The sequence below is a fragment of the Macrobrachium rosenbergii genome, chromosome 36, assembly GCF_040412425.1.
Source record: "Macrobrachium rosenbergii isolate ZJJX-2024 chromosome 36, ASM4041242v1, whole genome shotgun sequence".
Classification (NCBI taxonomy): domain Eukaryota; kingdom Metazoa; phylum Arthropoda; class Malacostraca; order Decapoda; family Palaemonidae; genus Macrobrachium; species Macrobrachium rosenbergii.
In genome coordinates, this window is record NC_089776.1 from 7115697 (window position 1) to 7139832 (window position 24136).

The 24136-nt window shown below is 37.2% G+C and overlaps 1 protein-coding gene across 1 annotated transcript; it reads right to left on the reverse strand.

The window, feature by feature from the left end:
- Positions 1 to 965: 965 nt before the first annotated feature.
- LOC136856585 (glutamate [NMDA] receptor subunit 1-like) lies at positions 966 to 21016 on the reverse strand. Its single transcript, XM_067134474.1, has 21 exons — positions 20637 to 21016; positions 19753 to 19885; positions 18638 to 18769; positions 17946 to 18074; positions 16598 to 16786; positions 15593 to 15693; positions 14581 to 14754; positions 13478 to 13594; positions 13158 to 13326; positions 12279 to 12380; positions 11219 to 11330; positions 10622 to 10753; positions 9153 to 9310; positions 8379 to 8509; positions 6551 to 6639; positions 5746 to 5894; positions 5359 to 5516; positions 4252 to 4424; positions 3259 to 3569; positions 2484 to 2568; positions 966 to 2257 (listed from the first exon to the last, which is right to left on the reverse strand). Exons 1-21 carry the CDS (start codon positions 20642 to 20644, stop codon positions 1638 to 1640), a joined length of 3372 nt encoding a protein of 1123 aa, XP_066990575.1. The 5' UTR covers positions 20645 to 21016; the 3' UTR covers positions 966 to 1637.
- Between the last annotated feature and the right edge of the window lie 3120 nt (positions 21017 to 24136).

Consider the following 24136-nt stretch of genomic DNA (forward strand, 5'->3'; position numbering starts at 1 on the left):
GCCATCTAGGTATTACACGAAGCTTCACACTCTTCCTTTTTTAAAAAAGATTTGTCATATATTTATGGGGGTTTCTTTCATAAGCATATTAAATTTGATAGGTCTAGTGACAGCAAAGGTTTATTTCTACTGTTGCTTTATGAATAAATTCATAAGTACATGTGTTATATTTGACAAAAGGGTCCCTTCTTTTCTTGGGAGGGAGCTATTACCCGTAATCTTGTATTAATTTGATGTTTATCCCTTTGGGTAACTGGGGTGTTGTTATCAGATCAAGTTGGTCTAACCGGCAGTAACGGTTACAAGCTTGTAGTTCGAGTACCTCCTCTCTTGTAGGCAGATACCTCTGTAGGTTAGGCGAGAAGACTACCTCCTATCTCTTCAATCAAGAATTGTAGCCTTGCTCTGGATGAAAACCAAATATTACCGCAATCTCCGCTAAGGACTATTTATTTCACCCATTTATTTTGAACCTTAGACTCATATGCGCTGGTCAGTTACTTGGAAACACTCGTCACCTCACTTCCAGCATGTGAGTTAGTCTCAACTTCTGGTGATTCGCCATTCTAATGTAATTGGGCTCATTGCAGCTCTATATGAAATGTTTACCCTAACCTTTACAACTCGAGAAGCATTCAGTCCTTATTCTCTTCCATTATCTACTCTAAAAAATTCTTCAAAATACTCACCAAAGCCACAATACCGTATTCTCTTCAGACAGTCTCTTTCCACTTTCGTCTACAGGCATTTAAACATCAGATTCTGGAAGCTTGTAACCTTTAATAACAAAAGGTAATTGCTAATTAATATATTCAATATTCGACCTTTGGTTTGTGTATGTAAGTTCCTGTAAAACATAAGTATTTTTGGAGAAATAGACAGTACTTGGTAAATTCTGAAAATGAACACCATAGACTCACACCCTTTGATAAATTAAATTTAACATGCTGAGTAATAGTGAGATACAGTGCATGAAGATTTTATTACAAAAGCAAATACAGAGAGAGAGATTCTTTTCAAATAAGCTTCCCAAGAAACATAGACTTATCAATAACACATCAAAAATAGGGTTGACCATTTTTAATAATGGCAGAAATAGACTCTGCTTTGGTCTATTGAGGTACTGATCTGGGATGTACCTGTACAATAAATTATTTCTTTGTAGTTATTCTGACAAAGGAGGCAAAATGAACTTTTAAATTGAAGCCACTGGGTAAGTTTGGGCACTAAGACTTCTAGCCCATGTTGATTCATTGCTAGAACAAAAATGCTTTTGTATCCAGCATTACAATCTATCCGAGAGTTTCTGACGATGTTTTCTGGTGGTGAAATGAAATACCAGACTAAGCAAGGATAAAGGTGTTGGAATAAGGGGTCTACTCTGAAAAGCTGCATTGTTTCAAAATTACATCAAATGAGCAAACGCATAGCAAACCACTAATGAAGAGTCACTCAAACCTTGTAAAGCAAAGAATAAAAAGATAGGCATTAGTAGCCAGATGGTCAAAGGAACATCTAACACTATAATTTTTCAAGAATGTGCAACACTGATATGACATCCAGTGATACAGAAGCCACTTTGCTACTCTTCGTATCACAAACTTCACTGGTTTTCCTCTTAGTGCAAGATATGTAACTCATTCAAATCCTTCTCCATTCTTGTCAGTTCTTCTTTTGCCAGAAATGTCTAAGACGTCAGGCAAGTTTTTTGTCTGCTGGGGAGGATGTGGGCTTCTCTGAGCAGCGTTCACAGACAGCGTCTGATCCCGACCTGTGTCACCAGTGCTGTTCAACTCAAGCTCACTTGGGGGTGCAACACAAAATTTCTCCAGTGCTGTCCCATGCACAGCACATTCAGTGCTTGATTCCTTGTTTTGCAGTTCCACGTCAACAGACTTCGCTGACCCACTTTCCCTGGAGTCATCAGAATCACAATCATCACTGTACAACTCAGAGAAATCCTTGATTCCAATCTCTTGGACAAAGTCAACAAACCCTTCCATGATAGCGACTGCTTCAGACGACTTTTCACAACTGCTGATGTCAGCATCTTGACGCAAGATGTCCAAATAATATTGGAACCACTCGACGGGGGAGCGTTTCTTCCATTCCTCCGGAATGTTTGGACTTTCCCTCAGGCGATTCTCAATATCATGGAGGAGAAGTCTGTCGTTGGGTTTACTGGCATCTAGAAACTTCTTCTGGGTGTCGTCCTCACTAGTGCACGTTCCCTTCTCGTGCCCCGCATGTTTCTTACCTGGAATGAGCGAAGACTGATTTTTAAGTCTTTAGAAAAATGGTTGGCTACGTTCACAAGTTCAAGCGAAGATGCGATGTACTACTACCCTAATACTATTCCCACTGCATTTTAATAATCTAATTAAGTTCCTACTTATTTATCCATTAATTTGTTTATCTATCTTTTACAGAAAGCTAAAAATGACTTGAAAATAGGTCTAACTTTGCAAGAGGACATACTTTACCTGGTGCAGCGCAAGAACTGGTTCCTTGTTTACTTCCGGTTTCATCTTGAGGCCCTTTTGCAACCAGTAAATTCACGACGTTGACCTGTGTAAAACCAGAAAGACATACCAATAAATAAAAATGTTATTGTACAACAAAAACTCTTTTTTATGAGTTCATCCTACGAAAATTTATGAAATGGTGTTAGCCTAATCGGCAGAAGAGGATAACCGGTTTTATCTGAGTCTAAATCCGGGTCCCTCAGTGGTCAAGAAGGCGGAATTGGTCGTTCTTGACAAACTTACTGCACGAACCACTGCAGTCTAGTTTCCCTTGAGAACCTTGGCTTAAAATGTCATCAGAATTGAATTTCAGTCATCATATTTCAGCATTCAATCTATTGCTATATATAAGATTTACTTTTAAAGGGCAGTGAAATATACCCTATGTTAATCCTTCAGCCTTCAATCTATTGATATATTTAAGGTTTCATATTAAAGGCTTATGACACAAATTCTTTGTTGTCTTACAAATCAGAGGATTCAGTAGTTTTAACATTAAATAAGAATCATCTTTTTAGGTGTCATCATTCGGCCTCAAACCACTAGGCCTACTTAATTACTTACCTCGGCCTCAAGACACAAAGTCTTTGGTGTTTCAGAAATCAAAGGATTCGCGAGCTATGCGTCAGTCATATTCTTTTTTATATCAATAGTTTTATCAAAATAAGAATAGTATTTTGCTGTGTCATCATTCGCCCTCAAATCACTAGGCCTACTTAATTACACATCTCACCTCGGCTTCACTTTTAGAGACCTCGGCGACTCCTCCATCATCGCCATCACTTTCATCAGACTTCTTGGAATCGTCTCCACTCTTCTTCTCCTTCTTCTTCTTCTTCTTCTTCGCGACGTGACATCGATTGTACGTGATTTCGGCGACGACTAGAACGACCCCGCTCAAGACAGCTCCGGCGACCATGATGAAAATCCCTTCGAGATTTTTAAGTCCCAGGCGTTTGGAGTAGTCTCCGCCTACAAGGTCCCCTGGGCATCTCACGTCGCTGGCCCAGATCCAGGCTTTGTCTAGCTCCTCCATGTAGCCTCCTGGTTTGAAAAAGGTGCAAAGGTTATTGTCTGGCTCCTCCATGTAGCCTCCTGGTTTGAAAGAAGGTGCAAAGGTATATTGTCTGGCTCCTCCATGTAGCCTCCTGGTTTGAAAAAGGTGCAAAGGTTAGCTGCCTCTGGTTTGAAAAAGGAGCAAAGGTTATTGGCTGGCTCCATGTAGCCTCCTAGTGTTGAAAAAATGCACACAGGTTATAGAGGGTTAAAGATATGTAATATTTGAAAATTTCTTGTGCTGTGGTGAAGAAAATCCAAGATTTCTACCCATGGGAATTTTGACAAATCTCTTCATTTTGTTGCAATGTGAACATTACCAGACATTGCACAAGTTGCAATAAATGTCGTGCAATGTATTTTATGGTTTACTACAAATCTATGGGTCCTTACAAGTGTCTGAATTTTATAGCAAAGGAGGCTTTTTTATTTCAGTGTCTGAATTTTACAGCAAAGGAGGTTATTTCTTATTTCAGTGTCTGAATTTTACACCAAAGGAGGTTATTTCTTATTTCAGTGTCTGAATTTTAGAGCAAAGGAGGTTTTTTTCAGTATCTGAATTGTACAGCAAAGTAGATTTTTAAATCAGTGACTGAATTTACAAGGAAAAGAGATTTTTTTAAATACAAAAGCATTACAGGAAGAAGGTTAACAAAACTTCACTACTCACTTTCATGCAAGTCCAGAATGTCTCTTGTGATTTTTTCCGCCCACGGTGATCCCTTCTTCAGACCAAGGCCGTATCCTGACCTCCCAAAGAGTTCGCCAACAGTCAACAGATCGCAGTCTTGAGCAGCCTCGTATTCCAGCCTGGAACTCTCCCATATGAATGCCTGAAGAGTTCTGCAATGTGGTATGTTTCAAAGAATAACTTATATTCATATATAACACCAACTTTTGATAACTGTCTCCAAGTACTGCATCTCAGGTTCAAATTCCTTAACAGTAAATATAAGTAAATCAAACAGATATACCCAATTCAGTGTGTTCACATAGTAAAGCATATATATAAACAAAACAATTTTAGTTACAAATTCTGGTGAATAGTCATACTGGAGACAGACCTCTAAAAGGACCTGAAAGCTTATGATTCCCAAGAAAAAAACTTTTTGGAAAATTACTCAGGTGGGGAACATTTGGACTTCTGTTACAGTTGTAGCCTCTCTTTAGATAGAAGACAGATATGAAATCAGTATTACAATTTCTAACAGTAAAACCTATCTCCTACTTATGCCTCAATTCTGCCAACAATGTTAAGTTCGGTCTATTCCAGTTAAGAAAACTCAGCATCGCTTCATCATGAAAAAAGAAAGATTGGGCCATGGGCGGGAGGCATTCCAAAGCCATATAAAACATCAAATTGGTCAAACAGTTCTACTTGAGTTTTTACAGACTAAGAATGACTTGTTTCTGCTTATGGAACTTCAGAAGTTCAAGCGAAAATGCAATGCATTACTACCCTAATATACTATTCTTCTTGCATTTTAATATTTTTTATCTATTTATTAATTTAATTTTTATTTTTTGATAAGTGGAATCTCTTCTTTCTGTAATTCACTTTACTTCCTCTTAATTCTACCTAATGGACGCCACATTCTATGGAAGCTTGAATTTCAAGTCAGTGGCCCCTTTGGTGGGCTTGTTCCGTATGAAGAGGTTTCATCTTCTGAATAATAATAATAATAATAATAATAATAATAATAATAATAATAATAATAATAATAATAATAATATAATAATAATAATAATAATGAACGAACATGTTTCAGTACCCTACCCATCTCTCACAGCCTGCAATGCGTCATCTACAGAGTCGTAATTATGCATTTCCATGACTCTGTACATGTTAGACCACTCCGTTTTCCTCTGAAAGAACATATTCACAGCTGACCCCTTGATGGTGGCAAATGTGAAGTTTTCACCTGGGTTCCTAAGCTGTAAAAAGAAGAAGAAGAAGAAAACACATTACATGCAACTGCTTCCTAAAGATAAGGGGTCAAGTCTTGTCACTTGTGACAAATCTGGGAACCTGGTTCTATTTCCAAATTAACTCTGAAATATTTTCAGAAAATTATATCTGAATTTCTAACATGAGCTAATCAAATTCAGTGGTGTTTTGGCATTCACACAGTAAACTTCAACTGACTGAATCGAAATGTCTTACCCTGGGATCATTAATTCCAGAGATGGAAGTTGCTGGAGTCTCCAGGACTAAGAACGCGGCCAAGTTAGCCGTGTAGGAAGCCACTATTATCATTGCGAAACCACCCCATATTATACCCAGGATACGGCCACTTATGCACCTGGGGGTACCTGGTGGGAGGAAGAAAAAAAAAATCAGTGAGACCAAATCTACTGTTTACACAGCCTTGCAAGATGCAATGCATTACTGCCCTAATACAGTTCTCCTTGTATTTTAATAATTTACTTACATTTCTATTTATTTATTTGTTAATTTATCTGTCTTTCTAATAACTGATATCTCCTCTTTCTGTGTTTCTTATTACTTTCTGTCACTTCTGTCGAATGAACACCATAATATTCTTAGTATAACTGGAAGCTGGGGAGAGATGTGTTGTCTAGCTGGTGGAAAACAGACTTTGGAGCTCTGGAAGTGATGAGAAGAGACGAAGAAAGTCCAAAAAATAGTAGATAAGGGAGTATCAGGGTAAAGACCAGTAGGAACACCCATAAAATCATCAGTAAGGGGCCTACTGTAGATGAAGACCTTGATCAGTTTAAACTCTGCCAGAAAGCGCACAAGACAGAACAGAAAGCAGAGAACTTACTGCAAGCATAATCCCATAAATGGAAATGCTGACACAGAAAATGTTGATAAAGATAATGACGACTGCTTGCAAACAAAATTCCTTTCAGAAAATAAAACAATATTTTCATTCAGTAACATGCTAACATTACTTTAGGACAGTGCTAAAGTTCATTCTCACTACATTTTGTTTACATCCTACCTTCAGAAAGTCCGCTGTTAAGGATGACAGCCCAGGAAAACCAGAAGGATTCAGTGAATGACAGGGAGTCTGTGTCATCTCCAGTTATCCTGCAAGAGGAAGCAAAATCCTTTCAGGAATAAAATTCAATCAGCATCTACCACTCAGTACCAGGTTGCCTACTGCCACCATCAGTTTTACTCTGAGATGCATGGGTCATCAAGTATAAAGGTACTCCAATAATTTTACATATTTCCATCTGAAATATCTAATTCCAGTACAGAATTCCTGACACATAATTATTAAATCATACCACTTGAATTTGTCAAGTCAACTGGGGATAAAACTGACTATAGACTCAGATCATTACTGCAGGGGTGGATGATGTAAAAATAAATTGATTTTGACTTGGAGTTGCATTTACATTGAATTTTCACTTATCTAAATTATTTTTCAAAGTGCTGGCGATCATGAGATGCTGTGGATAAAAACTGATAAAGAATAAAAACTGATGAAAATAAAATAATATCATACAGTCTTTCAGTGTCTTTCAGGGCTAATCTTTTATGCCACTTATGATGCATGTACAGCAAAATATGAGGAAGTCATTTTATTATTATTATTATTATTATTATTATTATTATTATTATTATTATTATTATTATTATTATTTATTATTATTATAATTAAAAATACTATTGGAGCATGTTATTAAGGGTACAAATATATTTGAAAATAAGTAATCAGTGAGTCACATCTCTACTCTCATGGAGTTTGTCCAAAGGGTTTATTTTTAAGTAAGAAGCGCACATTGAAGCAAGAAAATGTTAAGTAAATTGAACAGCTTGATGAGTAGAGGCTAAAGGACTCAATTGAAATGTGAAAGACAGAAAGCAAAACATTTAAGGGATGAAGGAATGCTACCTAGGTCTATTGTCAGCAGTAAATCTACAGAAGGATGGCTTATAAAAACGCTCACGCAATCTTTAACAGAGATTGATTGATTGATTTATGGCTACTAAACCTGGCATCACACCTGGAACAGAGACAAAATTCGTCCTTATATTCTGTACATTAAGAAGTTCTGTGCCAGTTCAGTTTAACTTTCTATAAACCATCCCAGTACTGTAAAATCTTTCTGGGACGATTCCTAAATATAAGGGCTTCCTCATACTCAATCATTAGTTCAGTACAGTTAACACTCCTACAACATCTAATTTTAGTGTTATTTGTACGAGCAATCAAGATAATTTCTCATTTTAATCTAATTGCAGTATCTGAGAGGATTTATTATACGGCTGTGGTTCACCTTTCTAATCTACAAAGCACAAAAACCTGTATCTACTGTGCACAATAACAATTGGTTAACTTTTCACAAGGTGGTTTTTTCACAAGATTCTGGAAATTAGACTACACAATGCCCATAAGTAGTACCTGAGAAGTATTAGCAACAGGTTACGTTTCACCTTTCTAATCTACATAACAAGAACTGTATCTGTTGTATACAAGAATAATTAGTTGACTTTTCACAAGGTGTGTCTTCCACTAAGATTCTTGAAATCAGACTACACAGTGCCCATAAGCAGTACCTGAGAAGTATTAGCAACAGGTTATGGTTCACATTTCTATTCTACACAGCACAAAATCATATCTACTGAGTATAGTAATAACTGGTTGACTTTTTGCAAGGCAATTCTTCCACTAAGATTCTGGAAATCAGACTACACAGTGCCCATAAGCCAATTTTATCCAGACGAGTTAATGGTTAATCAAGATATTCATTTTTGCCAGAAGCATCTGCCATTACTCTGATAAACTGAACAACAGTCTTCTCCTGCGAATCACTCACTTATAAACAGGGCTCAATCTGTCAAGAACCCACATCAGGATAGCAATGACATGGACAGTTGCTAAGAGCATTAGCCACAAAGTGTCCCTGAATGGCTGCAAGATGGACACCAAGGTTGCCTCGTGAGGTGCCTGTCAATCAACAAATTGAGTGCCACATGATATATCATTACAAGAATTTCAAGTAAATGCCTGGTAAACGTTCAGAGTGAAATGGAAAAGTAACATATTTCCCAGGACCTGCACTGCCAAATCTGGAGCTGGAACGCCACCCATTTTAACATGAGATTTTCAAAAAATTATCTACCCATAAGAGAGATATTCCTGAGGCCTGGACAGAATTAAGATATGCAGTATTGGACATATCACATAATATAGTTTAACAAGAATGCAGAGTAAATTTATGCTATATATTCCCAGAGAATTGAAAATGATACTTAATTCCAAGTACTGCCAAATCTAAGACTTTTCTTCAATACACTACCAACAGGTTATTTGACTGATTAATTGATTTAAGGCAAAGATTGTTCACGAGCAAGGGGGGGAATTTTCTCATGCACAGACAGAGTAAATCTATGCTATATATTCACAGAGAATTGAAAAGGATACTTAATTCCAAGGATTTTCAAATCTAAGACTCTTCTTCCATCCACTTCTTACAGGATATTTGGGCAAAGACTGTTCAAGAGCAAGAGGTGGGGTGGGGGGGGCGTGGGAAGTTTCTCATGCATAGACATTACACCAAAACTCCAAAGGCATACAATAACTAACATACCCTCTTAACGAGGATCGTGATACCCTGGTACTTGAAGGGTTTTGAAAATGCTATGGCATTTGATCTCTCCGGGTTGATGGTTAGAGGGGCGACTATCATGTCGATCCCATTCTCCTCAGCCACCAGCTCACCTATCATACCATTCCACTCCTTTTTACCTGGAGAGAGAGAGAGAGAGATAAACATCATCACATTTTTATTCTGTTATAGCAATCTATCTCTTTCTATAATTGCAATAAAACCTGAAAACTGCATAGACACCATATATTCACACAGAAACATTCAAAGCCATGAAGCCTATTTTGAGGTATTTTATAAATCAAGCCAGTTTTTTTGAGAAATAATCAGCTATGCAGACTTCTTGATAATATGAAAAATATGTCAATTCTTTCAGTAAAGAATTCATGACTTATATCATCGAAACGCGATCCATTTTAAGAGGTCCCTGGCTTGTTGCCAAATCTTCTTGAGTACTGAGATGCCTTGATAGCAATCTAGATGAACTGACCACCTAAGCAATATATCAGAGCAAGGTCATGAAAATCAGTTAAATATAAGAAATCGAAACCATTTTCACACCAAACTGTCCCACTAAAACGCATTGGTTCTCAAATCTTTTGGTATCGTGATGTAATAGATAAAATTACCCCTTCCTCTTCAGTTATAAGCACAAAGACTCTTCTCGACATTCTCATTTTCTTTCGGGATTGAAGAAAACGAATGTTGGGGGTATAACTTGCATAATAATGATAAAAGTGAATCTATTTATTTCTGTATTATTTATTCATTTATTTATCATTATCGTTTATAAATTTGACTGAATTTTACTCCAACAAACTATTACTTTTAGAAACTGCCACGTTGCCCCACAAGAAACAGCTTTGCTACCCCCGCGGGGGGTAACTACCCTCAGTTTGAGAACCACGGCACTAGGGGGATATCTGAGAGTTAAAAGTATCGCCTAAACTTACAATACACTTTGGGGGTCAGGCTTTGTGCTTAATAACAGGGGACCTTTAAATATTTTAAAGACCTCTTACAACTAACAGCAATTACACATAGTTCCTGAACTAAACTACCCTTACTTAGCACTTGACATCCAATTTAAGAGGATTATTTAAAATATGTATGAAAATGTATACCATTTAAAATGGTACAGTAGTATACAAAAAAGTTGCTCACAATATTGCAGCTGATAAGTACAGACTTCCACTAAATTTGGGTCTGTTAAGTTATGGTGTTACTAAAGCTACCTAAATATCTAAGTAAATAACTGAATATCTAAGTAAATAACTGAATGCCTAAATAAACAACAAAATACCTAATACCCCTTGAATGCTTCACTTTTCATATGAAAGGGTACCAAGTTAAGAATAAGGATTACGACAATGAACGTAAATAAAATGTTTCATAAACTAGTTCAGTTTCACTGTACAAATATGGTCCCTCAAATGCACATATCACTGTACCTTGTTCATTGACTGCATACTCGCCATAGTGGCCATCTGAAGAGAGCTCCACCTCAAAGGTGAAATTGTTCTTGGCAGATAAAGTCAGCAGAAGGTCTATGCAGTATCCCCAACAACACGACAGTTGCGTTTCTGAAAGCGACGTTGCAATGTCTTTAGTAATCAAGGTAAAATTTTTCCAACATCAAAATCCCAGCATTGACTTTAATGAGATACTGTTTCCTACAGTCTGTTCCAAAGGCTTAGCTCCTGATATCATAAAAAAAGGAATGGGTACTTAAAAATGCCAATTTTGGAGAAAAATACCAATATACTGTTTCCTACGGTCTGTTCCGAAGGCTTCGCTCCTGATACCATGCAAAAAATAATAATAATAATAATAATAATAATAATAATAATAATAATAATATAAACAACACCAATTCTTTGGAAGCTTGAAATTCAAGTCAGTGGCCCCTGTGGTGGTGGGCTTGTTCCATATGAATAGGGTTCATCTTCTGAATAATATAATATTAATAATATAGATTTTATCTATCATCTGCAATATAAATTTGAGTTTCTAATTAGTTGTGTACTTGAGAAAACTGGAGCACTTACCATTAGTCGTTCGATTGAAGTACGGACAAAGAACCTCATCTTTTTCCCGGCACTGATCCAAGCTATCAATGGCTTCAGCGTACACGAAAGGTAACTCACGGAGCGTCATGACCTGGAAATGAAGCGAAATCTTGAAATCTTGGAAAATCTCGGAGTCGTGGCATTGTTGCGGGCTGTGAAAGACACTTTGGTGGTTTTCAAGTGACGAATTTCATCATTTCTCCTCATATTTTGCAAGAGAGAGTTATTAATATAATTAATAACTGTATGTCCAGTGACGAAAACACACTCTTCTTTTTGTCTTTTCTGATTAAGAAAAAAGCTACTGTAGCAAAACAGATTTTAAATAATAAATATAAAAGCAGGAGCTTTCGACCTTCACTAAGGAAGGCCCAAGGACCTCTTCGTCAGAAGAGGACCTCACTGAAGGTCGAAAGGTCCTTTTCATATATTTATTCACATAAACTTAGTTTTCTACGGTGGCTTTTTTCTTAACAATTGTATAGAATGTAGAGTTTAGCCCAAAACCCATGCACTGGGACCTATGGGGTCATTCAGTGCTGGAAAGAAAATTGAGAGCAGGTAGGTTTGGAAGGTGCAACAGGAGGAAAACATCGCAGTTGCACTTTGAAATAATTGTTAGGATAGGGTGGATAGCAAGATGGAAGAAAGATAATATGGAAGGAGTTACAGTAAAAGGAATGAAAGGGGTTGCAACTCGGGACCGAAGGAACACTGCAAAAACCGTTAGTAATGCCTACAGTGTACCACGTGAGGCGCACTGACGGCACTAACCCCCGACGGGGCTAACAATTGTATGGTCCACAATATTGAAAAAACTGCAGTCTAAATCTATATTGTTGCCAGACGCACGATTATGGCTAACTTTAATTTTTTAATAAAATAAAAACTATTGAGGCGAGAGGGCTGCAATTTGGTATGTTTGATGATTGAAGGGTGGATGATCAACATACCAATTTGCAGCCCTCTAGCCTCAGTAGTTTTTAAGATCTGAGGGCAAAAAGAAAAAGTGCGGACGGACAGACAAATCACCACTCACCTTAAAGTGGGTTGGTAAGGTGAATCCAAGAGGGACATCCTTCACCTTTCCTGGCCAAATTATGGCTGAATTCTCGATTGACAACTTCATCTGGTCAGTAACCTGGAAGATATAATATTGGGTAACTGACGAGACATCTTGTATAAAGGCTATCCATGGAAGTCTGCTGTTGTTCATAGAATAACAGTTTGAAAGTGACTCAGTGTTCCCATTAAACACAGTGATTCTCAAACCGGGTGTTGTGGCACCCCAGTGCCTAGGGGTGCCGCAAGATTGCCATGAATTTTGTCTTGGCTAAACCATCTCAATGAACATTTGCAAAGAAAAATGTTTGCAGAAGTCTACATATAATTATTATCAGTGTGTCTACTCTAATTACGTTTATGTAATTCTTCTGATATGCTCTTTGTTTGTATACAGTATATTTCTGCATGTATGGTGTGTTGACTTTGGTTTGAGTATGAATAGTCATTTTATTTGGTAAATATGAGGTTAATTCGTGCGATATGGTGAGATGGTGAAGAAGGGGTGCCAATGTAATGATTGCATCAGTTAGGGTGCCATCACTGCAGTAAGGCTGAGAACCACAGCTAACATATAATAACACTGTATGATGACATAGCAGTAATCATATGAAAGTAAGTTCCTCTCCTCACTGAGAAACCATGTTTGTGTTTGTGTGTGTGGCGTTCATTCGAAAGAAGCAACGAGGGTAACTGGAAATATCAAAACAAGAGGAATAGTTTTAGGGTATACAATACTTCGCATCTTCCCTTGACCTTCTGAAGTTCCAGTTGCAACGACATCCCCTGGGAGGATTTGACAAAACTGTGAGTGTCTATGGGTAAATATTGTTGAAATAACAACCATATGACTTACATTATCGTACGAAAAGTCACCCACGGTCTGGAAGGTGTTCAAGGCGTAAGGATATCTGGACTTCTCTAGAACGTTGATCACGGAATATTCGGCGAAGATGCGATCTCCGCTCGAATCGAATCCGACCTTCCCGGTCCTGCCATTGTAGAGTACTTGCTTTCTGATGGATCTGGAAAGAAATGTGTATTACGTTTTGATAACAAGAGAGCTCTCTACAAATCTCCATCAGCAACATATCGAACGGTCGTGTTTCTATTATTTTATTCACAGTTAAATCTAGGAGATTAAAAAAAGACATTTCAGTTAAGGCGAAAACTCACTTATATAGTTTCTTTCCGGTGTCATCCCAAGATTCTTTTTCATTCCAGCTGATGGCAGGTGTGCTAATGTCTTCCTCTTGCTCATACAGTTGGCGTATTCCTTGAACTGTCACTTGGCTAAGAAGCAAGACGATATTATGAGTGCACTAATGTTATGATGAACTGTGCCCTAAAGTTTGCAATGTCCTAAGAATTACTCTATAAAGTATAAATATGGGGTTGAGTATTGCACCATCTTAAGACAAGGTAATGTGATTGCTTTCTACATGACAGAAAAATCGCAAACTTTGAAGTTAATTTTCCTTTTTCATAGACAATAACCCCTAAGTCTTTTATACAGATTATCCTCGGCACAAGCCTGGTTCACTTGTTGGCTTATTAAAAGATAGTCCACTATCAGCAGGAAAGTGAGGGGTGGGATGCTACCCACTCACTTGACTGTCAGGCCTCAGCCTCATCGGCACAAACCAAGCCAGACAAAGCGGTATGCTGATTTCTTGAGAAGTACTCAAGGACACCAGTTCCTAATGGAAATCATGAGCAATATCTCATAAATGACTGAAATGCTTTTCCAGAATACAAACTTACAGTCTTGCTGTCAACACAAAGGTTAGCATCTGTAAGACAAAAAGGTAAAAACATTGTAATACGGGGAACCAATATTACAGAAAACTAGTTGCCTAGGCAAGAGAAACATAAAAAGAAATTGATTCATTGTTCAAGTATTCATGCATACCACACTGGACAACCCCAAGCACAAAATAACAAACACAGAAAGAGACAAGACATCTTGACTTGACGAAGCTGAAAAAAAAAAATTATGTTGACAGCCAGGTAAGTGGGCAGTATATACCCACCTTTCACCTACCTGCCGACAATGAACTGCCTTGTTACCAAGCTTGTATACCCAAGCAAGTGGCAATAGAGGTATGAGCATACATAAGACGCAGGTTTCTGTCTTCGTAAGAACACATCTGAAACAATCTGATAAAAATTAAAAAAATCTAAAAATTTTAAAAAATTAGCCATCAGACTGACCCTGTCTGATACTGCCAAGCTGTTCTGAGGAAACAGAAAGCAGGAGCCAGCCCGCAGCTACTCACAGGGCATCTGTGATGTGGGCGTGTGAATCTCTGGCATTCTTGAGTTGCAGTCCCAGGACCCCTACTGGGATGAAATGGGCACCCAACGCCTGCTCTGTGACCAACCACACATACCCAGGGCCCGTCATGTTGAGGTAGCTGGCGTCGTGGAATATAGTCTCGGCGTCGTCGATGCTGGAAAATTACAGACATTAGGGACTGAAGTTTTTGACAGTTCGCGACCTTTCTGTTATCTGTTTAATGAAAGGACACTGGCTCATCTCAAAGATTGCTTCAGACACTAATCTCCAGCTAACTCAAGGGATGTTTTGGCAAAAGGAGAAAAAATTTACATTTTTGTGTTTAATAATAGATAGATAGAATACTGAATTCAGGCAAAATGGGACCTATGAGATCATTCAGCGCTGAAAGGGAAATTCACAGTAAAAAGGTTTGAAAGGTGTAACAGGAGGAAAACCTCACAGTTGCACTATGAATCAGTTGTTAGCAGAGGGCTGAGGAGAGTAAGATGGAAGAAAGAGAATATGAACGGAGGTACAGTTAAAGGAATGAAAGAGGTTGCAAGCTAGGGGCCGAAGGGACGCTGCAAAGAAATTAAGTAATGTATAGTGTTTGATAATGCTTTTTCATGTACTGATAAGCATGAAAAATTTTTAAAAAACTATAACTTGAAAATATAAGAAGGGAAATTATTCAATAAGAAACTGAAATATTGACTGTACAAAGAAATAAGAAATAAATTTACAGAGAAAATAAGAAACTGAAATATTGACTGTACAAAGAAATATTTACAGAGTACATAAAATGCAATTTTGTCACAGAGAAAATAAGAAACTGAAATATTGACTGTGCAGACAAATATTGACAGAGTACATAAAGTGAAATTTTTATTACAGAGTGATAAAATGAAATATGTCAAATAAGCTTGAAGATATATCCAAAGAGCATTAAAAATAATTACAAGTGGGGAAAAGTTACAGATGAAAGAGAAAGATCTCATATCTATACTCACTCAGCATAGAGCAATATCACCTTGACCACCTGTGCCTTGACAATGTTCAGTTCTTCTACGAATGCATATTGCCCCCGGTTAAATTCAATGACTAGAGACAACTGGAAAAGGGAATAAAGGATAAATTGTTGCTATGAATGGAAATTAAAAACAAATACCTTTTATGTCAAGATGTGTTAACGTTTATCTGCTGCCTGCAATTTAATTTTTTGGGGGGTACCAATGGTCCCAGTTTTTGTGGGTGGGCCAATCCCACAATTTAAGAACCAAATGAAAATTCTATGACTACAACTGGAAAAGGAATAAAGTGTTACTATGAATGACAAATATAAAATAAATACTTTTTATATCAAGATATGTTCACGTTATCTACTACTTGTAATCTATTTTTTTGAGGGGGGTGAAAATGTTCCTAGGTTTTGTGGGTGGGCCAATCCCACAATTTAAGAACCCAATGAAAAATACAAACAGATAAACCAATTCTGTGACTTGAGAGCCTTAATCAGTTTAAAAAATGACCAGTTGGGCTTTCGAGTGAAAATATAGTTTCAGTTGAATAATGTTCATGTTAAAGATTTAATTTGCAATGATATGTCAGTGAAATGGAATTGCAAAGTTTTAATATCTCGTTGAATTTCGACATCAAACAAGTAAAAAACGAGCAGAAGTTTCTTCGGCGCAATCGAGTTTTCTGTACAGCCACTACAACAAACTTTAACCACGGCCCGGTGGTGGCCTATCATATATTGTTGCCAGAAGCAAGATCGTGGCTAACTTTAACCTTAACTGAAATGAAAACTGCTGAGGCTAGAGGACTGCAATTTGGTATGTTTGACGATTGGAGGGTGGATAATCAACATACCAATTTGCAGCCCTCTAGCCTCGGTAGCTTTTAAGATCTGAGGGCGGACAGAAAAAAGTGCGGACGGACAGACAAAGCCGGCCCAGTAGTTTTCTTTTACAGAAAACTAAAAATTAGGAAATGCAATATCTTTTTCTCCTTACTCTAATTCCATCGTCATCGTGAGAGGGATGAGCCAGGTACTGAAACCTGGACTGAATGGCCCGCCCATTCGTGTCTGAGGAGTGCATGAAAATCACTTGGTTGTAATTGAAGTGTTTCAGGAGGGTGATCCACACGTCTGCCTGGTGGCTGAGTGGCGGTACTGTGCGCAGGAAGAACCCGTGAATATTCTGGAAAGGAAGTAACGTTGAATTGAACTGTATAATAGAATTTAGGCCAGAGGCCAAGCGCTGGGAACTATGTTGAGGTTATTCGGTGCTGAAACGGAAATTGAGAGTAAGAGGTTTGAAAGGTGTAACAGGAGGAAAACCTCAGAGCAGTTGCACTGTGAATCAGTTGTTAGAAGGTTGAGGGAAGTAAGGTGGAAGAAAGAGAATACGAAAGGAGGTACAGTAAAAGGAACGAAAGGGGTTGAACCTAGGCACGCTGCAGAGCCTTAAGTTATGTCTACAGTGCACCGCATGAGGTGCGCTGATGGCACTACCTTCCTACAGGGATTGAATATGTTAGTTTTATCATATTGGCAGCACAAAACAATCGCTTGTCGAACAAGGAGTCTTACAAATAACAGACATAATAAACAAATATTTAGACATTTAACCACTTTTTGCAAGTTAAAATGAAAATATTTACCATTTCAGAAATGTTAAGAGTCCTGTACTACGCAACTTTAAACAATACATATTCAAGAAAGAACTCTTTATGACAAAATCAACAGAAAATTTTAGCATAAAAACACTAGAAAAATGTTTATCTCTGGACGACGCCAAGCCTGAACAATGCAGTTTTCTACCCACAGACTACCCCTGTTGCATATAAATAAGATGAATGCCCACTGCGTTTTGTTATACAAAGATTACACCAAACTTATGCTTTTCTTCAATCGTCAAAAGTGCCAGTTTCAGAAGGGGAAGCGTGGCTGCTGTGATACTGAACTCTTGATGGCGTTTGGAATTGTTTAAACATTTCTGATACATTAATGCTTCATTCAAGTTGAATGTGAATATAAAAATTCATGTATTTTTCATCCACCGAACATTACAACATATTTTCTTTTCACAATTATCAGTCTTCTAAACTGAACTGAAATATTGATATCCCAATTGTAAGGTTACCTGGTCAGACTTCTAAATAAAACTGAAATACTGATAACAATTGTGAGGTTACCTGGTCAGACTTGTAAATAAACCTGAAATATTGACATACCAATTGTAAGGTTACCTGGCCAGACTTCTAAATAAAACTGAAATATTGATATACCAATTGTAAGGTTACCTGGTCAGACTTCTAAATAGAACTGATATATAGATATCCCAATTGTGAGGTTACCTGGTCAGAAAATGCAGAATCCCTGGAGTGTGTGCAGATGACAGGAACTTGATAAAAGCTTCCTATGTAAGAAATAGCCACAGTCGATAGGATCCCCCCAGATGGACTCGCAGCAACGATGGTACAAACCTGCGAAAATTTTTGCCTGAGTTATTTCGACATTACTTATTAAACAGACTCTTGTCTTTGGCATCTTGGTGCCTCAGCCTAATTGTCAAAGGCCTTGGCTTCACTGTCTCACAGTGCTGCAAACGCAAGAACCCATTTCCTGCGTCAGTAGTGATTCTATTGTTATTATTCAGAAGACGAATGCTATTCATACAGAACAAGCCTACCAAAGGGGCCATTGACTTGAAATTCAAGCTTCCAAAGAATATTATGGTGTTCATTAATAATAATAATAATAATAATAATAATAATAATAATAATAATAATAATAATGTTAAGAAATCCACAATCTCGTGAAAAACAATCTGTGTAATAAAAATCCATAATTAAATAGTAAATATATAATTTCACATAGTAATATATTTCCTATACAACTGTGGATTTTTATTACATAATAATAATAATAATAATAATAATAATAATAATAATAATAATAATAATAATAATAATAATAATAATAATAATACTTTAACTCTTCAGTTAGGGAAAAGTAAGAAATAAAATGCAATGGGACCCAAACTCACCCCTTGAGCTATGACGGCGTCACAGACTTGGGTTGCAGTAGTCACTGGGTTGCTCTGCAATATCATGCTGACCTCGTGGAGACTTTTAATGACGGATGCTGAATCCCCTGATTCTCCATTTGTTACGATTCTCTGTTTTTGGAGAACAAATGACAGGTTGCTTGACAAGAGATGAAGGAAAAATATGTTGGTTTATGGTAATATTATGGTTGTTTAGGCAAAACAATTCGTTTGACAAAGTGAAGGAAAAATAGGTTGATTTATGATAGTACTATGATTGTTTATGCAAAAAAAAATTTGTTTGACATGAGTGTGAAGGACAAATAGGTTGATTTATGATAATATTAATTGTTTATGCAAAAAACAATTTGTTTGACAAGTTGAATTATGATAGCATTATGATTCTCTATATATGGTGATTTATGGTAATATTATGATTATCAGTTTATGCAAAAAAAAATTTATTTGACAAGAGAATGAAGGAAAAATAGGTTGATTTATGATATTATAAGTAGTATTTCTTCATAATATCTATTGCCTGATTATGGGGAAGAATCGAATATAAATCTGCAGTTATAAATACTTTTCTAGATTCCTTCTATCAGTACCATTAATAAATCACAGAGTTTCAACATTACAATAACAAAAAATTATCATAATCATTAACAAAAGATATAAAGTATGATATATATTCCGCGTAACGGAATATATATTTCAGATACACTTACGGCATAAGCGTCACCTACTCGGAGGTGCTATAGTACTAAACGGCCGCACAGAGATCGTTCATTAACATAATTTGTCGACCACACAATATAAAAATGGGTGTATATAACACTTCGATCCCCGAGGGGATAGTACTAAATATGGCGTCACAAGATTCCGCCTCGTTTAGTACCTACAGCACCTCGGAGTAGGTGACGCTTAGATAAGACGCCAAAGTACCAACCACCATCAGTAGACTTATCAAAAGAGGGTTTATTCAGAAAGTAATATTAAATTCTCTATAAATTCTTTATCTAAATTTTAAATCTATCTTAACTACTTATTATTTATCTAAACACTCCTAAGCATTCATTCTCACTGGGAATCGTTCCAGCCGATTCCCATCTTACCTCCAGTTCATTCCTGAAGTGTTCCCGGGTCTGGTTCGAATCCAAAATGCCGCCGATTTTAAAAGGCTGGGTGGTTGCGCCGACCGACGCCAGGGTTGCTGAAGCCAACAGTAAACACAGGACGTAGTGGCATCTGAAGGAAATTAATAATAATAATAATAATAATAATAATAATAATAATAATAATAATAATAATAATAATAATAATAATAATAATAATAATAATAATAATATAAAGTATACAAGCTTTTCTATAACTATGTGCATAGGCATATATATATATATATATATATATATATATATATATATATATATATATATATATATATATATATATATATATATATATATATATAGTATTCATATTTTCATATTTGTTATAACGAACACACCTACACAGTTGATACACAGTGTGTGAAAACACATTCAAAATACACTCTACCGCGTTACACTTACCGTTACACACGAGTATATATTTGCATTATAATTAAAAATACATTATATATGTGTGTGTGTATTTATATATACCAAATCACGTCGCAGGCTTCCAGAGAATGGCCTTTTCTTAAGCCCCTACGTAGCAAACGATAAATAAAAGACAAACGACGATAAATGAGAGGGAAAAAACACAATCGATACGAACGTAAATTCTTACTTAATTTAACGCTGGCCATTTTTTGTTACCACCATTTTTCTACTGAACGCACCCTTCTTTTTTCCTCTTCATATTTTTTCAACTTTTTTGGAGAGATTATTGCGCTTTTACCCAATTTCCCTCGAAAATGAACTACCAAACTTTATCGTTATCTTGATTTATACCACAAGAATCACGAATAATAACCACAGGAGTATATAAAGAGATAAAATGATAGACTGGGCCTTACCTTGCCATTGGTAACTGGCGTCAAATGGCGTAACCACGGAGCAACCTCCCACAAAACCTGGGTGCCACTGACACCCTTCAGGTGGAATGTATGTGTTTGTGGCACATACGGCACTTCCTTAGCTACGGGGCAAAGTGCCAAGTGCCACCTTGTCATCTGCCTCACCCTCAAACCTCTCACAAAGACTTCCGTTCATAGAAAGTCTTCTATATTCCGAGACGGAATATAGGAGGCAAATAATCACTATTGGAATTGGAATATAGACCTACGATGAGGTTATTCAGCGCCGAAAGGAAAATTGAGATGTTTTAAAGGTGTAACAGGAGGTAAATCTCGCAGTCGAACACCAAAACAATAATTGTTAGATGGTTGAGGAAAGTAAGATGGAAGAAAGAGAATATGACCGGAGGTATATTGAAAGGAACGAAAGGGGTTGCAGGTGTTAGGGTCAGATGGGACGAAAGCATACACAAAAATTCTTTAGTACCGTTTTCTATGTAAGTGGAATTTCTTACATTGTGGACCTATTCGCCCGTTTATTATATGCTTTTTAGTTGTTGCTTATTCTTTTTATTATTTCATTCTGTTTATATGTTTATATACGTTTATATATGCTTTTACTTTTTGACATCCCTCAATTGTCTTTTAGTTAGTCGTTAGTACTATTCCCTGAAGAAGAGTATATCACATGTACGAAAGAACTCGGTACTTATGCCTTTAATTAATTCCTTTTGGCTCTTCCAGTAAATAATATATATATATATATATAAGGTAGAAAGAATATGGACAGAGGTACAGTAAAAGGAACGAAAGGGGTTGCAGCTTGAGGCCTTAAAGGGACGCCGCAAAGAACCTACAGGCTTCTTTCCCTATGACCAAACTACCTTAAAACTACCAAGCCATCCTTTCACCAATCCTAATCGTTTACAATCCTTCTACGTATCTCTATATTCTTCATAATTCGTTCTTTTTTATACCTCAAATACTATGTAAAGATTTATTCTTGACAGCTTCCACCCTCTTCTTTAAACATTCACACTTCACTGCCATAAAGGAAATTTGGTTCAACAATCCTCCCACACCTCCCAGCCTTGGTTTCCCATAGCCAGTATTTTTCTCCTAGCATTATGAATACATTCTTTTTCCTTCCTTGTTTCTCATCTTCACTCAACCTACCATCATCCAAAATATTTAATCCCAAGAATCTTTTCACCATCTTCAGTGTGTTCATTGACACACTTTTAACCTTACTTTTGAAGAAGTTTACCCTTAAGTCTATTCTCTTGCAAACTCAAATTCTTTCACCAATTTCTGCAATTCTTTTTTTCCCCAACTTTCCATCTTTATCTACTGTCCTTTCTCTGACTTTCCATATCGCTTAATTCCTACGATAATGAACAGCTATGGAGACAACACAATTGTCTTAGGCCTATTTTTTGACAAACCAGTCACACTTCCCACCCACGAACTCTAACATATGCTTCTAATCAATCATAAAAAATCCTTAGCATACATCAACACCCTCCACATTGGTTCTCTATCAATTACATCAATAATCTTTCTGTAGGTCCATGTATACCCTATACAAGCTCTCCCCTTTACTTCAGACCTATCAAACAATTGTTTCATAAAAACACTTGACCCACATATCCCCTCTTCCTCATCTAAACTCGAACTTTTCTTCCCTTGTGAGACATACCATCATCTACAGCGCTTTCTCTAATTCTTACCCGACACCTTCCTTGGTATACTTAGCAAAGTTATACCTCTATGTTCTAGTCTCTATCAACTCTACTTCTATACAGATGAACAAATATTCCTTTCTTCCATTCTTTTGGAACCATTCCCTCATCCAGACATACCTTACATGTCCAGGTCAGCCACTCAGTCTGTGTCACCACCATAACCTGCATCCCGCTTGTAATGCCATCAACTAATGACTTTCCAGGTTTCAGTGAAAATTGCCTTCCTTCCATCCTCGCAAAACATTCTTAAACTTACCCTAACCTTTTCTTCTTTTCGTCACTCAACTCTGCCACTCAGTTACCTCCTGCGCTCTAGAGTCTTTCCATAATCATTCCATCAACCCAGAACTTTATTCTCTTCGGAGAAAACCTTCTTCATTTACACCTTTCTTTTTGAGATTAATTTGCCCATACACCTTTCTACCTGCAGTTGCCAATTTAACTTCCTGTCAAAAACTTGTTCATCCTAAAGTCCTTGCTTTTTCCCTTTTTCACTGCATGTTTTCTCTCTCTCTCACCTTCTCCTTGACCACTATATCATCCTCCAGTACTTCTGCATGCAGTTCTCCCTTGTCTTGAAACAACACCTAAAATAATCTTATATCTTCCTTCACTAAACTCCTCGCCAACTCATTCCATCTTTTGCTGCTTTAATTGTCTTCCCAACTTCCTAAACCCAAACACATTTCCTGCTGACTCCAGAACCCTATCTTGCTATTTAGTACATTCATATACTCCAACTTCAGTATCATTAAATGTAGTCCTTTAAATCCATTCTGTCCTAATAAACTTTCCTTACTTGCTGCTTATCAAGTTCACTTGTCTTGATAACTCTTATGACCACATTTCAACCATTCCTCTTGAACTTGAAATTCTGCCTATCATAACTTTTGCCTCAACCTAAGTAATGATTGGATATACCCCCTACTTACCCTATTCTCAACATGACAACTGTCTACTCTGAACTCATACTAAACCTAAGGAACTTTTCCACATCACTTCTCTTTCCTAAGAGTATCTGAGTCTACCTTTCCTTGGGAACAAAGATTTCCATCAACTAAATCATTTTCCTAAGTTCCAAAAGACTTTATGCCAGAAACTTCATATCTACCAATAATACCATCTCTGTCTGTCACCTACCTTTGAATTTAAAGAACCTACCACAACCACCATCTCAAGTTTGCATTCATAGCCCGAACAGTGAAAACCCACTGTTTCAACTGCGGTACACTAGTCGATACCAGTTCCTGTCCTTCAATCTCTCCAGATGCATCTTTTAGCATACCACTGATCCTTTTGCACAATCCGTTGCACCTCAGATTATACAGAGCAGTAAGCAGCTCACCAGACGGCTCACCTTCCTCACCATTCTGTAAGTAAACTGGGTAACTCAGTCATTAAGCATCTTCTTGGGGAATCCTATCCTGATGAAAACTTTGGGGAGGGCCTCTGCTACCTCTTCGACTCCAATTCTAGGAAGTGCTACTGCCTCCAGGTAACTTGTAGTGAATCTACAAACTTCATTTATCTGTTGCTCTTCTCCATCACTGGTGATATGGGCAAAGTCAGATCTAAAGCCACCTTCTTCAATGGTTCGTCCATTACGTCATCTTTCCCCGTGGTAACTTGTTGGTACGATCTGCTGGCAAACATCGCAAGACCTGCAAAACCTGCCGACGTCCATAACCACTCCTGGCAAATGGAAACTGTTGGTTATATGGTTGACAGTCTCCTAGACTCCAAGATGACCACTGG

What these genes read in the sequence shown, in the direction of transcription:
- LOC136856585 (XM_067134474.1), bottom strand. An exon ending in ACGATGACGATGGAATTAGA is followed by an intron (nt 15,694 to 16,597) that starts GTAAGGAGAAAA and finishes TCCCTTTTCCAG; the next exon opens with TTGTCTCTAGTCATTGAATT. An exon ending in CTGGAATTAATGATCCCAGG is followed by an intron (nt 5,517 to 5,745) that starts GTAAGACATTTC and finishes TTCTTTTTACAG; the next exon opens with CTTAGGAACCCAGGTGAAAA.